Source organism: Chaetodon auriga, chromosome 7 (assembly GCF_051107435.1).
Source record: "Chaetodon auriga isolate fChaAug3 chromosome 7, fChaAug3.hap1, whole genome shotgun sequence".
NCBI classification, from domain to species: Eukaryota; Metazoa; Chordata; class Actinopteri; order Chaetodontiformes; family Chaetodontidae; genus Chaetodon; species Chaetodon auriga.
The window spans coordinates 15,487,026-15,499,865 of record NC_135080.1 but is presented as its reverse complement, the minus strand read 5'-3'; the positions used below and the strand labels follow the sequence as shown (position 1 = coordinate 15,499,865).

The window sequence follows — 12,840 nt, the reverse complement described above, 5'->3', positions numbered from 1 at the left end:
CCTCAGTCTTAACCACACCTAAACCTCAACTTAACACATACTGGCTGTTTGTCTTTCATCATGCACCGCTGTTATTGTTCACATCTTATTTGTCTTTATTATGAGCTCTCCTTCATTTGCTGACCTGCTGTGGCAGTCGCAGCGTGTGTGTGCTCATGTATGCTGCTTCACGTAATATAAATGGAAGTGAGAAGAGAGGCAGCCTTCACAGCGCTGTGCTTTCAGCTCACATTCTGGTCTTAATTTGCTTGTATCTATTTGAGGGTGTAACTCATATCCTTCACTCAACACAAAAACATGACCCACACATTATTGTAGTTACACTCCTCGTTCTTCATTGTAAGGAATTAACTCATTTAAATTCATTCTGTTTTATTTACACTGGGACCCAATTTTTTTGGAATCAGGGTTCTTGAAACGAACAACAACAACAAAAAATCTATAATTAATATACTGATTGAAATTGTGCCTTGTGCTTCTTGCAGAACCCTCCTAACTTCCTGCGTGCATCAGCTCTGTCGGAGCACATCAGCCCCGTGGTCGTGATCCCCGCCGAGTCGTCGTCCCCGGAGTCGGAGCACGTGGTGGAGACAGACGACCTGGTGGACACAGATGTCCCCGTGCTGCCGGTAATTAAACAAGACAAAATCTCTGAATTATGCCTTCTGAAATGCACTTCATCTGTTTTGGAGAGAGTCGGCTCTCCGGCTCATGTAGCAATTCAAAATGCAAGAGGGGATGTTGTGTTTGTGGGCGTAGATGAGAGGATGCAGATGCAAAGTGGAGAGTTTATATTCACCACTTTGCATGGTAATTTATATTGAATGGCACGTAGCTGCCCATTGAAGCTGAACTTGTGCAGAAAAAGAAAAATACAATATTTGTCGTCTTGTAAACACAGGAGATAATGAGGTAATTAATGGTATTTTGGAGCCGCAGTTTAGCTGCAAACACCTGGATCACAGGTGTTCAGTCAAGGCATGAAACCAAAGGGGCACTAAGGTGGATTGAATGTACAAACTCCAACAGGTAATGGCTGTGTTTCATGATACAAAGAGATGACTCTCTTTCAGGCTGCTTTGGAGACCAAGTTCGACGACCTGTTTGGCACCTCGGCTGCGATAGACCCCTTCAACTTCAACAGTCAGAACGGCATGAGGAAGGACGACAAGTAAGGCTCGAGAGCATCACACCACCATCTGTTTGTCTGTGCCAGATAAAGGCCATGTGACTCTGCTGATCATGTGTGTCAGTGGTTCAGTTCACAGCACGGATGTAGATCTTTGGTCGTGTTTGTCATGTTTATGTTAAAGATGCCAACACATAATTTTAGAACTTGGCGTATAATTGGATGCATATAAAACCCAGAATTTCATTGGTATTGATTTTACTTTTGATTGTTTTTTCCGAAACCATCAGAGACCGCCTGATTGAACAGCTGACGAGGGAGATCCAGGCCCTCAAAGACGAGCTGGAGTCTTTCAGACTGGAGGTGAAGCGCTTATAGAAGCTCTCCAGAACCACGTCAGTCAGCTCTTCACCAACTCCGTGATCTGTCCCTCTAACCGCCCGTCTCTCTCCGTCCCTCATCAGAGTGGTCGCTTGTGTCAGGCGCTGAGGGGGCGTGTCAACGAGCTGGAGGCGGAGCTTGCAGAGCAGAGCCACCTGAGGCTGCAGGCTGTAGGGGAGAGCGAGTTCCTGAAGGCAGAGCTGGACGACCTACGGAGGGTCAGAGAGGACACGGAGAAGGAGCAGCGGAGCCTGACAGAGATAGAGAGTAAGGCCGTCTGTCGCTCGAAGAAAACTAAAGGTTGTCCAGTTCCTGCCTTTACTGTGTCTGCTAATAACTGTGTCTGTCTCCGTCGTGTGTTGACGTGTGTCTCTAACCAGAAAAGGCTCAGGCCAATGAGCAGCGCTACACCAAACTGAAGGAGAAGTACACAGAGCTGGTTCAGAGTCATGCAGACCTGCTGAGGAAGGTGAAAAAGACGAGTCATACATCTTTTTCGTGTTCAACAAATGCTTCTCTCTGTCCTTGTCCCCTCCTAAAAAAAAAAAAAAACCTTCAAAGTTAAATTGAGCTCTGTCCTCCTGCTGTCCCTATACACCCTCCCCAGCTGTAGATCCAGCGTCTGTCCTAATTATTTTGGTGTGTTTCTCTGTATGTCTGCATCTGTGTCCCATGTCCTTCTCTGTGTGTGTGTGTGTGTGTGTGTGTGTGTGTGTGCGCGCAGAACGCAGAGGTGACCCGGCAGATGACAGTGGCTCGGGCCGCACAGGATGAAGTGGAGGCGGTGAGGAGAGAGATGCAAGAGAAGGTGAAGGCCGCTCAGGAGGTCGCAGAAAGACAAGTGAGTGTGAGATGAATGTTGTTACGGCTGCAAGACACGTACAGCACAACTGAGGCTGCAGCCACATTTTCATTTTAAGACGCATAACTTCTGCTACTTTTATGACCAGCATCCACAATGATCTGGCATTTCATAGCTGCTGAAATGGAGGTCATGATGAATATAGATACATTGACTACTATTGACTACCAGCAGTTAATCCAACATTGCTAATGACTTGCAGGCATTGCTGACCTTGTTCTCTATGCTAGCAGGTTTGTGCAGTTAAATCCTGCATTTTATCATCCTGCTAATGCGCAGGAGGCAAACGCTAACACACTCCTGCATGCCAAGTGTATGTGATTGGTCATGTAATATGCGTTTTCAGCGTGGACAGAGATGGTTCTTGTTTTTAAAAGCTCTTTTAAAATGAAACGCTATGAGTGTGGACGTAGCCTCAGCTTCTGCAGGACGCATGCATTGACAGCTTTGAGGGTGGTCAGTTTTTTCCCCTCTTTGGTTTAAGTTTGGCTGTGAGCTTTTTAAAGTGAGATTTTGTCTTTTCTCACTCAGGAGAGGGACCAGCTGGATCAGCTTCAGGAGCTCCAGAGAGAGCTGATGTCGAGCAGAGTGGAGCTGGACTCCCTGAAGACCACCATGGCCTCGTCACAGCAGGTCACTCTCCTCTCACCTCTCTTTTTACATCCCTCACACAACAAGATTATCTTAAATCTGCTAATTAGATCCCTGAGTTGCTCTGAAAAGATACTGAACCTATTAAGTCCCAATTGATAGAGCTAATAGCAGCTGCTACTACAAGAACGTGTAAAAAGATTAATGGCATGAAATTTTTCACCTGCGTGATGCTAATGGAGTACAGTCTGGATAAAATCTAATAATGGGGCTACTGGCGTCACACATTCTTATTCTAGCCATCATCAATTATTCGATGGTCTCACTTCCACTCCACGGTGTTTCTGAAAGGTCGATGGTGTGGTTCAGCTGTTCATGGGACCTGTTTCCATACTTAAAAGCCTGACTTTTTTTTTTTTTAACCAAGAACCAGTGAGCCCAGGCTGCAGTACACACCAGTCAGTGTCCTGGATCAGGCTGTTCTGACTGTCAGCACTAAATCCTGACTACAAGTGCGAACAGCAGATCCTGGATGCTGACTGATAAAAGCCTGTTTTTGTGTTCCTTTTACACTTCAGAGTCTTTCATGTGAAGACAACTCCCTCCATCTCAGTTTTTTGTCTTTTGTTATGTCATCTCCCCTCTTAGTCACTGACTGTTCCTCCTACAGCTGAATCTCAAACACATCCAGCCTCTGACTGAATTGATATGCTAATACATTTCTTTGACATCAGTGAATCAGTGTTCAGCTTTGGGGGGGGGGGGCTGTTCGAACAGCAGCAAAATAGTCTTCCCCCTCTTAAACCTCTCTCGGCCCTGCGTTTGTCATCTCCGCCCTGCCAAAAAGCCAAGTTGATGTTTGTAACAGGCCACTGAAGGCACTTATTTCTAAGAAGAGACCAGAATGAAAACACAGAAGCTGTAAAATCGCGTCCAGACGGCTGCTGGTGTAAACACAGCCGCTTTGAGCAGCTAGCAACGATTGATCTGCAGAAGTATTTTGGAGGGGAGAGGCAGAAATGAAGTAAGCCACGAATTCATGCTATTAACCCTCAGAACCCCATTAACCGCTCTTGACTCCCTCCGCCTCCAGATGTTTTTCCCTCACCCCTCCCCTGCGCCTCTCATCCGTCTCTGCCTCCCACTCCTGACGTCCTGCTGTTGTATCCTCTACTTATCAACTCCATCACTTTCTGTCCTCCCCCTCCGTCTCTCCATAGTCCCTTTTTCACACGCAGCCCACGTTTTATCACTCTTGTCACATGCCTCCACTGTCCAGCTCTCTCCATCCCCTGCTGTGCAGTTTACATCCATATTCTTAACAACTCTGTTTTCTCCTCCATCTCTCGGCATTTCTCTCTCTCTGTCGGACCTGCTGGCACCCAGACTGTGAGTCTGTTTTTCTTACCTGCAGAACACTTTCATGCACATTGTTCACATACCTACAAAAATGAGGACAGCTAGTCGTCCAAACAAGTGTCATTTCACATACCTCCCGTGGACGGGATCTGATGAAACTCTTCACTGTGTTGCATTGCAGCCAAGTTGCACAACCGCAACTTCCCAGTGTTTGTTTGATTGTAAACTGAACCTCAACCCAAACCTCTCTGGAGACTCTACGCCTCTCCGCAAAGCTTAAGTGGAGACAGTATTGTTATAATCAGTGGCTGAGGATAAAGTGTTTCTTAATTGCGAGGTCAGCGCACTTGCATCCCACCACATCCCCACATGTCACAACAGCTGCGTATTATCCTGTCCGTTGTACCTCGAAATCATTTTCTTCTGTTACTAATTTCCCTCTTTTCTTCATCCCTCCATCTTTTATTTCCTCGCCGCAGTCGAGTGAGGTGCTGAGCACGCAGCTGTCCGCCCTGGAGTCCGAGAAGGCGGAGCTGGTGCAGTCCTTGTCGAAGGTGGAGGCGGAGCTGGCCGTCCGCGGGGTGGAGCTAGAGCAAGTCCAGACCTCTCTGGCGACGGAGAGGGAGAGCGGGGTGAAGTCAGCAGAAGCCCTGCAGAATCAGCTCAACGAGAAGGTGAAGAACTGTCATTTTCTCAATTACCCGTCCTCATTAGCTTCCTTAATTAGCTGTAATAACTCAAGCAGATGTTCAGGGAACCGCTGAGAACCGTCTTCGTTGTGTTCTTAACGTGTGGACCCTAATAAAGGTTGGTGTGATAAGTTCAAGCCCGCCTGTGTGTGTCTGCGTCCTCAGGAGAGCAGGGAGCAGGCGTTGGAGAGCCAGCTGGTGGCAGCTCGCTGGTCCAGTCTGCAGGCAGCTGTGGAGGAGGCAGAGAAGATCATCCAGGACTCGCTGGCTCAGATAGACGACCCGGCACACATCAGCTGCACCAGCTCCGCGGGTCAGAAACAAACACAGCACAGAGCTGCTCTCATGCTAATTAGCACTGCGTGGAGTAAAGTTTGTGTGCATGCTTTTATTTTTATACCTGAGCTCCCATTCTAACGTCTTTTTCTTTTAAATGTCTGCAGACTACCTAGCATCCAGATGTCAGGCCTCTTTAGAGTGTATGGACCGACTCCAGTCCAGCAGAGAGGCCTTCTTGGCAGACAGCACAGGTGAGAGGATTCAGTGTAGCTCAGTGAGGGATGCACTAAATGTATTTAAGTTCTGTAATAAGCTTGTACATGATTAACCTTTTGAACTGATGCTGTGGTGCCAACATTTTCACAAATTAATGTGCAGTAGGTGTCGAGGGGCTTTAAAACATGAATCATAAGAACAGGGTTGGAATCTGAGAGAAACAAATAAAGCTAAAGTCGTCATGAGGTGACGTCTGTTCGAGAATTGGACATTGGGGATTTCAGTGGTGATTCCCAACAGAAGAATCAGTTTTATCAGTAGTAGTTCTGTATTTTAAGGTCATAAACTGTGTTTGGCTAATCATTGTTTGCTACCTACTAGCTAACAAGGTGTTAGCTTGCTAATGTTCCTCCTGAATGCTAAAACAGTTGTTGTAAGGTTTCAACTGAAGAGGCTTTTCTGAATATATATTCTATATATATTTCAGCCATATTCATAACAAAAACAAAAATACAAGTTTAAAACCAATGTTATCGTCCACATTAAAAAAAAAAAAAATGTCTTTGGCTTCACCACAATCAACAGGGGCCGCAAAGAAAACAACAGTACAAAACAGTGAATTTACATATGTTCTATCAGGAGAGCCTGGAGTTCAGTCATAAGCAGTCATAGTTCAGTTCAGTAGGCGTGCAAGGGGTGCATGAGGACACTAAAACAAGATAAAAAAGGAATATATCTTCAAAACAACAATAAAATGGTGATGTAAGAAGGGTTGCAGCAGTATACCAGTTTCACAGTATACTGTACCACAGGATGAAAATTGATGACAAAATATATCAATATGTGGTTTATTATTTGTTTGTCTAGGTGTGTCTGAGCTGGTTCGAGTGGTCACCCAGTGCGGCCACCTGGTGGGCGACACCATCGTTCAGGGTAGTGCCACCTCCCACATGGTGCCTGTGGAGCAAGCTGATGGTACGTTTGCATGTGTGCAGACAGAAAGAACGAAAGAAAGAAAGAAAGAAAGAAAGAAAGAAAGAAAGAAAGAAAGAAAGAAAGGGATGTCTTGATTTTAATCTGTGGGTGAGTCAGGCATGTTCTGACATGTCTGTGAGTACTTCATGCCTCTTCATATGTTACATGTGTACAGTAAGGTTGGGTAGTGTAAGCTAAAAGTATTGTCTCTGCATTTTGCTGGGATGTGTATTATATATGTTATATCAGTCCATACTGACTGATATAGTTAGTTTAATGTCCTTAGAAAGCTCTTTAAAAAGTCTTGGATCCATGGATAGAACGAAGTCGCTGACTGCACGCAGGAGCAATGTTTGCAGGATTTACACTCTCGGGATATTAGCAGCCTGAGCAAGTCTAAACATGCCCGAATATAATACAGCTCTGGCCAGCAGCCTTATTACTGCACCAAAGACAAACATGTAGGATTGAAACTGGGTTGAACTTCCGTAGCTGTGTCTCTGGAAGTCAATGTAGACGGTGTGGACCCCGTGTTTGTCCGTGCGTTTCTAAAACGTCTGAATGCAGCATTTGAAAGTGCAGTTTGATGCAAATCAGCTCGCTGTCTTGTATGAAAAAAAAAAAAAAAAAACAGGCCAACAGCTGCTGTCGAGGTAGTTTTGGTTTCCCTCTTCCTCCCATCAGTGTGGCTGCTTCAGCTGTTAGTTGACACTTTACCTGAGGGGGATGTCAGTATAATTAACACTGCAGCTGCACCCACTAGCAGTACTCTTACACATCAGAGTTTACAGAGGATATATTTTGGCAGAATATGCGACTGTAAATAATCACAGCGTGGAATATGTTAGCTTTAACTCTTGAAAAAGCATCTATATATCACATCTATCAGGAATGCAGTCTTTCTGCAGGTTTCCTCTCAGTGTATGTTGTGTATTTCAAAGCGGTAACACATCATCCTCCCTGTCCTTGTCTCCGTCCCTGTCAGCCCTGTCAGAGAGTGTGAAGGCGTGCGGGGCCGAGGCTCTGGCTCTGCTGGGTCAGATGAAGCAGCAGGACAGCCTGGCTGCAGCAGACAGCGGCGGGCTGAAGGCGGCTCTGGAGGCCATCCTGGCCGCTGCGGAGGTCCGTACTGCCTGAACACAAACATACAAATGTTTAGACTCGGACACCGTGAACATAGAATGAGGTCAAAGTGTCCCCAGAGTTGCTGTGTGATGAAACAGGAATGAGTTGAACTGATTCTAGACTGTGACAAAAGGTTAAATTTGGCTCTGAGAACATTTTCTTTGAAGTTGACTTCAGTCTCTCTCGTCGTGTCTCCGTTCAGAAACTGCGTCCTCGGGGTTTGGAGCTACAGCAGGGGGAGCTGGGAGATCTCGTGGAGCAGGAAATGGCTGCCACTTCCGCCGCTGTGGAATCAGCAGCTGCCAGGATAGAGGTGTGTGTGTTTAGCCGCGGTCATCTGACGGCAGATGTGTACTTGTGCTGGCTGTGTGTGCGTGTGAGTGTGCGGCTCTTTGCACGCTGTGTGAAAACACTGCCCCCCCTGTTTCACTTTACAGCAGTATTAACTTCAAAGTGTCTTTTTTTGTCTCCGTTGTGCCTCCCAACAGGAAATGCTCAACAAGTCTCGAGCAGTTGATACAGGAATCAAGATGGAGGTCAATGAGAGGTAAAACGCGGATTAGGGCAGCGGTTCAAACACACTGGAATCACTTTTTATGGTCACAACAGGAGATTGACAAGATTTGTACGAGACCGACCTCACAAGAGCATCAGCCTTCTCCTGAAGTAGGAACACAGTTGACCCACAGACACACCTCTCTGCTTTCGATGGCTTTGTCGCCTCTCCACAGCCGTAAGTTGTGTTAAGATGAAAGAGGAAGCCATAGCTGACTAAACCTGAAACGATGAGTCTGGAGAGAGAAATCAAAGTGGCTGAAAACATACGAAACTGAGGAAACTGATTCATTGCAGCAAGGCAAACCTGAAGGTATTTGTGAAAGAGTTTACCACAAGATGTAATGGATGCAAACGAGGGTGATGAACTGGAAAAGCAGCACGGTGGCTGTTTCATCCACACAAACCTGAGAAGGGCTTGCATCACGTAGTTTTAATATTGTCGCTCCTTCTTCGGTGGAGCAGCTGCACCAACTATGATCACATCATACACGTCTCACACCAAATGGCTTTATTTATTTTGTGCTGCGAACAGCCGCAGGAAGATCAGAAATCTCTTGATGACATTATCGGGCAGAAGCTCGGCTCTCCGCTCCAAACTTTAACCATCAGGATGATTGTCGCCTGTAAATCTTCCCCCGGATCATTTTGGCTTGAGATTTTTACTCAGCTCTTCTGTCTCATACTGATGTAAGTGTGCGTGTCGTGTAGTAAAGGTTTATATCTGTTTGTTTCTATACTCTGAAACTCCGAGAAAATGATGTATTATTCATCCAGTCTGTGTAATAATTCTTTGTGTGCTGATCAAGCCAATTAAACACCCACTGACTCAGTTATTAATGTTTAAAAAAAAACTTGCTTTCTCAATAGCTGCTGTGAGAGATAATTATGAAAAGGAACAAACAACCACTGCAGCTACAAATTTAGGTCAGTGGTGCACCAGTCATGCAATAACTAAACTTTGGGGGTTTTTTTCACACAGTGAGGAGGTTGCTTTCTCTCTGTTTTGACCTCCGTCTTTCAAAATAAAGCCACTCTCTGTCAGGTTGGATCATATTTTTTGGCACCAAGCTGAGCAGACCGGAATATAATGAGTTGCATTCACTTGCAGGCACAACACTGAGCAGGCTTCACAATGTTGTGCTCCATATCAAAACAGAGAGATCAGCACGGGCCCTTCAGTGCAGTCGCAGTCAGTGAGTGTTTGTGTCCTCTGCTCTGTCGCCCCCTGCAGGATTTTGGGCTCCTGCACGGAGCTGATGCAGGCGATAAAGGAGCTCATTCTGTCTTCCAAAAATCTGCAAAGGGACATCGTGGAGAGCGGCAGGGTGAGTTATACTGCAGTTTGTCCTCTTGGTTTGAATGAGGGAGAGAAGTGCCTCATATTATTATCTGAATAAGCAGCATAATCCTGATATGTAACATCTCCAAACTGACTGATTTGAATATGCAGCTTTACACTGTTTAATGTCCAGTGGATGCATTTCATGTAGAGGTAGAAAGCTTAACTTCACCATTTTTACTAAGGACGTTTGTTTTATGTAAAAAAGCAGCACGGTTCCCTTTTTCTAATTTAAAATCATATGATTTGCAGCTTTGAAAAAATACTTTTCTACCTAGAAAAATAATAATATTAGGCTCTCCTTACAGTGTAATGCAGTCTCTGGCACACTCTCAACAGAGGCTGCAGTGCTGGATTGCACTTTGTTGGACAGATCTTCATAATTCTGTATCCAGAGCTGAAACCATTAGTCCATCATTTGATTAGCCGATGGTTCCAGTTTCTCCAAAATGAGAGTCTGCTGCTTTTATTTGTTTTCCTAAATTACAGGGAAATTGAATAAAAGTTGGTTTGGGCCATTAGACGTTTGAACATGTCGCCTTGGTCATCGTTTTCTGATGTGTTTTGGACTAAATTATGAATTGATTAAAGAAGAAATCAACTGGCAGATGAATCAATGATAAACAAAATCATATATTTTATAATGATGTGGTGATATGTCCCCTTTTGTCCACCAGGGGGCAGCCTCCATGAAGGAATTTTACGCCAAGAACTCCCGCTGGACCGAGGGCCTGATCTCTGCCTCCAAAGCGGTGGGATGGGGCGCCACGGTCATGGTGTAAGTATCATTCCTCCCCTGAGTGACTCCTCCACACTGTAAAAGTGCTCATGTTCATAAAGTTAGCAGCAGGAAGGTGAAGAAGTCAGGGTTCGTTCAGTCTCGTGTTGGAAAGTGCTTCATTTCAGCCATTATGTTTTCAAGATTAGGAATATGGTTGGATTTGAATATCCACCTTGAGAAATTCTTGATTTTCACATAACCTACAATCACACATGTAAACCAAAAACCGTTGAAATGAAACAGTCCTGTCATCACGTTCGTGTCTCCTGGAGTGTTCACTCGTACCTAGATACGTCCTCTATTGATCCATTACTCTGGAAACGAGCAAGCATTAAATAATCATGATCGAAACATTCAGTTCATGTGAACAGCTGGTAGAACAAAGTGATGAGTGCTTTTACTGGAAACTGTATTTTTTGCAATTGCGTTCAAAGTAACAAATTAGATGTGATGGAAAAGACTTTGGGAGCCTGGAAATCTTTGGTTTAGATACCTTTTACTGTAAAAAAAATGTATTCCCCTATGAGGAAATGAATAAATAACAGAACAGTAAATCAGGTTTGAAGCGTGGAGGGTCAATCATGCATCAGAAATCAAACTCTCCTGTGTTCCCCCTGAGTTATTTTGCACTGTGTTGTGTCGTTCCAGAGATGCCGCTGATCTGGTGGTGCAGGGCAAAGGGAAGTATGAGGAGCTGATGGTGTGTTCACATGAAATCGCCGCCAGCACGGCACAGCTAGTGGCTGCCTCTAAGGTGAGCAAAGAGTACATTTGTTCTCCCAGCGGAGTCCAGACAGCTCAAATGAATCCTGACCGGATGATCTGATCCGATGATCTCTCTCCAGGTAAAAGCAGACAAGGACAGCGCCAACCTGCACCGTCTGCAGCAGGCGTCCCGGGGCGTCACGCAGGCCACCGCGGCCGTCGTGGCCTCCACCAAGTCTGGGAAGTCTCAGATTGAAGAAACAGGTGAGAGAAGCACAGTGAGTGCAAAGTTAGATGGTTTAGCTGAAAAAACGTTTTTATTTCTAAGCTCTGAGGTCATTCAAAGCTACAAGTCAAAGGAAAACTCAGAAGGTGTTTGAACATCATTTGTGTTTGTGTCCAGATACGATGGACTTCTCCAGCATGACTCTCACCCAGATCAAACGGCAGGAGATGGACGCGCAGGTGAGCAGCCGAACACACACACACACACACTGAACAGAGATCTCCGTCTGAACAAGCCACATAGCTGAGTTTACTGCGCCTGAGAAATCTGGTTTAGATGAAATAGACTCTGGGAAAGTTATGTAAGGAATGAACGATTTAATAATCAGTTAGGATTAACGATATGTGAGTTGTATAAATGAATAAAGTTTCCACATTAGACTCTGAGGCTGTTTTTCATCCACTCAGAGGATGATTTCAAACCAGCGTTACTGGATTACAGTCAACTAAAACTAAGCTACAAACACATTTCACAAAAAACATCTCAGTTAACCGAAATAATTCAAACCAGAGCAGAGAAAAAGTTTTAGTCAGTTTAGTCAGTTTAGTCAGCAGTAATGAGGAGGCTCTGGTGCACGTGTTTATTGAGACGGGGACGTCTACATGACTGTGAGCCGCCTGCCTCCACACAGTGGCTGCATTGTAAAACCTATTCTGAACTTCTTAAACGTTTCCCCTGACAGAAACCCCCATACTACAATAAAAACACCGAACTAAAACTGACTGAACTGAAGTGAGCGAGCCCTCTCTGGAAACCAAACTGAATTGAAAACGACAGCCAAAAAACGAACGAAAATCCAAACTATACTAACTGTGTTTCATACGAACACTTGACTGTGTGTTGTGACTCTGCTTCTCCGCCGCTGAAAGGAAAACAGAAAGGTCTGGACCTGCTCGCGAACACACGGCCCATTGTTGTGAACGCACAGAGGGCTCCTATTTGAAGTGCACTTTATAGGAGTTTAGCTGCAACTTGTGTAAATAATGATTGTTAACTGGGATTCAGAAAGCATCCACAGACACAGGGGACACTGGAGGAAATAATACTCCCAGCAAGAATTTGATTTCCCACTGCTCTGTCTAACCTCATTTAGCCTGGGTGACGTCTGGAGTTTGATAACCTCTGCAATGGCTTACATTTCATTTGTATGTACGATGCTTTAAATGTTGAAAACCACCTTTTATTGTGTTGCAAAAGCTCTTTTGTTGCCTCCCAGTGTGTTTCCATGCAGCTATCGTCTGTCTGTGACTCATGAAAATAATCATCTGTTCAGGATTTGAGCTTTTTCGTGGTTTGCGAGGGGGAAATAAAAGGCGGCAGGGAAATGACGAGCGCGTCTCCGCCCTCTGTCTGTGTCTCCTCAGGTCCTGGTCCTGGAGCTGGAGACCCGCCTGCAGAAGGAGCGAGAGCGTCTCGGCGAGCTGAGGAAGAAACATTACGAGCTGGCTGGCGTAGCGGAGGGCTGGGACGAGGGAGAGGAGGGTGAGGACTGCAGTTCAGTAACTATACCCCAACAAATATCACAGGTAACATGTGCAAAAGGCTAAAGTGGGTCTTCTTCTCCA

General features: G+C 45.3%; 1 protein-coding gene across 2 annotated transcripts in view; it reads left to right on the top strand.

The window, feature by feature from the left end:
- The window catches only part of hip1 (huntingtin interacting protein 1), a 41,349-nt gene that overhangs the window by 25,592 nt on the left and 2,917 nt on the right, over positions 1-12,840 (top strand). For both annotated transcript variants that reach the window (XM_076734886.1, XM_076734887.1), the window contains exons 11-30: positions 486-629; positions 1,074-1,171; positions 1,420-1,492; positions 1,594-1,777; positions 1,891-1,979; positions 2,235-2,351; positions 2,904-3,005; positions 4,802-4,996; positions 5,177-5,324; positions 5,455-5,541; positions 6,374-6,481; positions 7,467-7,603; positions 7,809-7,919; positions 8,095-8,153; positions 9,396-9,489; positions 10,181-10,281; positions 10,933-11,038; positions 11,130-11,253; positions 11,393-11,454; positions 12,640-12,757. In XM_076734886.1, coding sequence (XP_076591001.1) covers positions 486-629; positions 1,074-1,171; positions 1,420-1,492; positions 1,594-1,777; positions 1,891-1,979; positions 2,235-2,351; positions 2,904-3,005; positions 4,802-4,996; positions 5,177-5,324; positions 5,455-5,541; positions 6,374-6,481; positions 7,467-7,603; positions 7,809-7,919; positions 8,095-8,153; positions 9,396-9,489; positions 10,181-10,281; positions 10,933-11,038; positions 11,130-11,253; positions 11,393-11,454; positions 12,640-12,757 — 2,257 coding nt within the window. The remainder of the gene's footprint in view (positions 1-485; positions 630-1,073; positions 1,172-1,419; positions 1,493-1,593; positions 1,778-1,890; positions 1,980-2,234; positions 2,352-2,903; positions 3,006-4,801; positions 4,997-5,176; positions 5,325-5,454; positions 5,542-6,373; positions 6,482-7,466; positions 7,604-7,808; positions 7,920-8,094; positions 8,154-9,395; positions 9,490-10,180; positions 10,282-10,932; positions 11,039-11,129; positions 11,254-11,392; positions 11,455-12,639; positions 12,758-12,840) is intronic.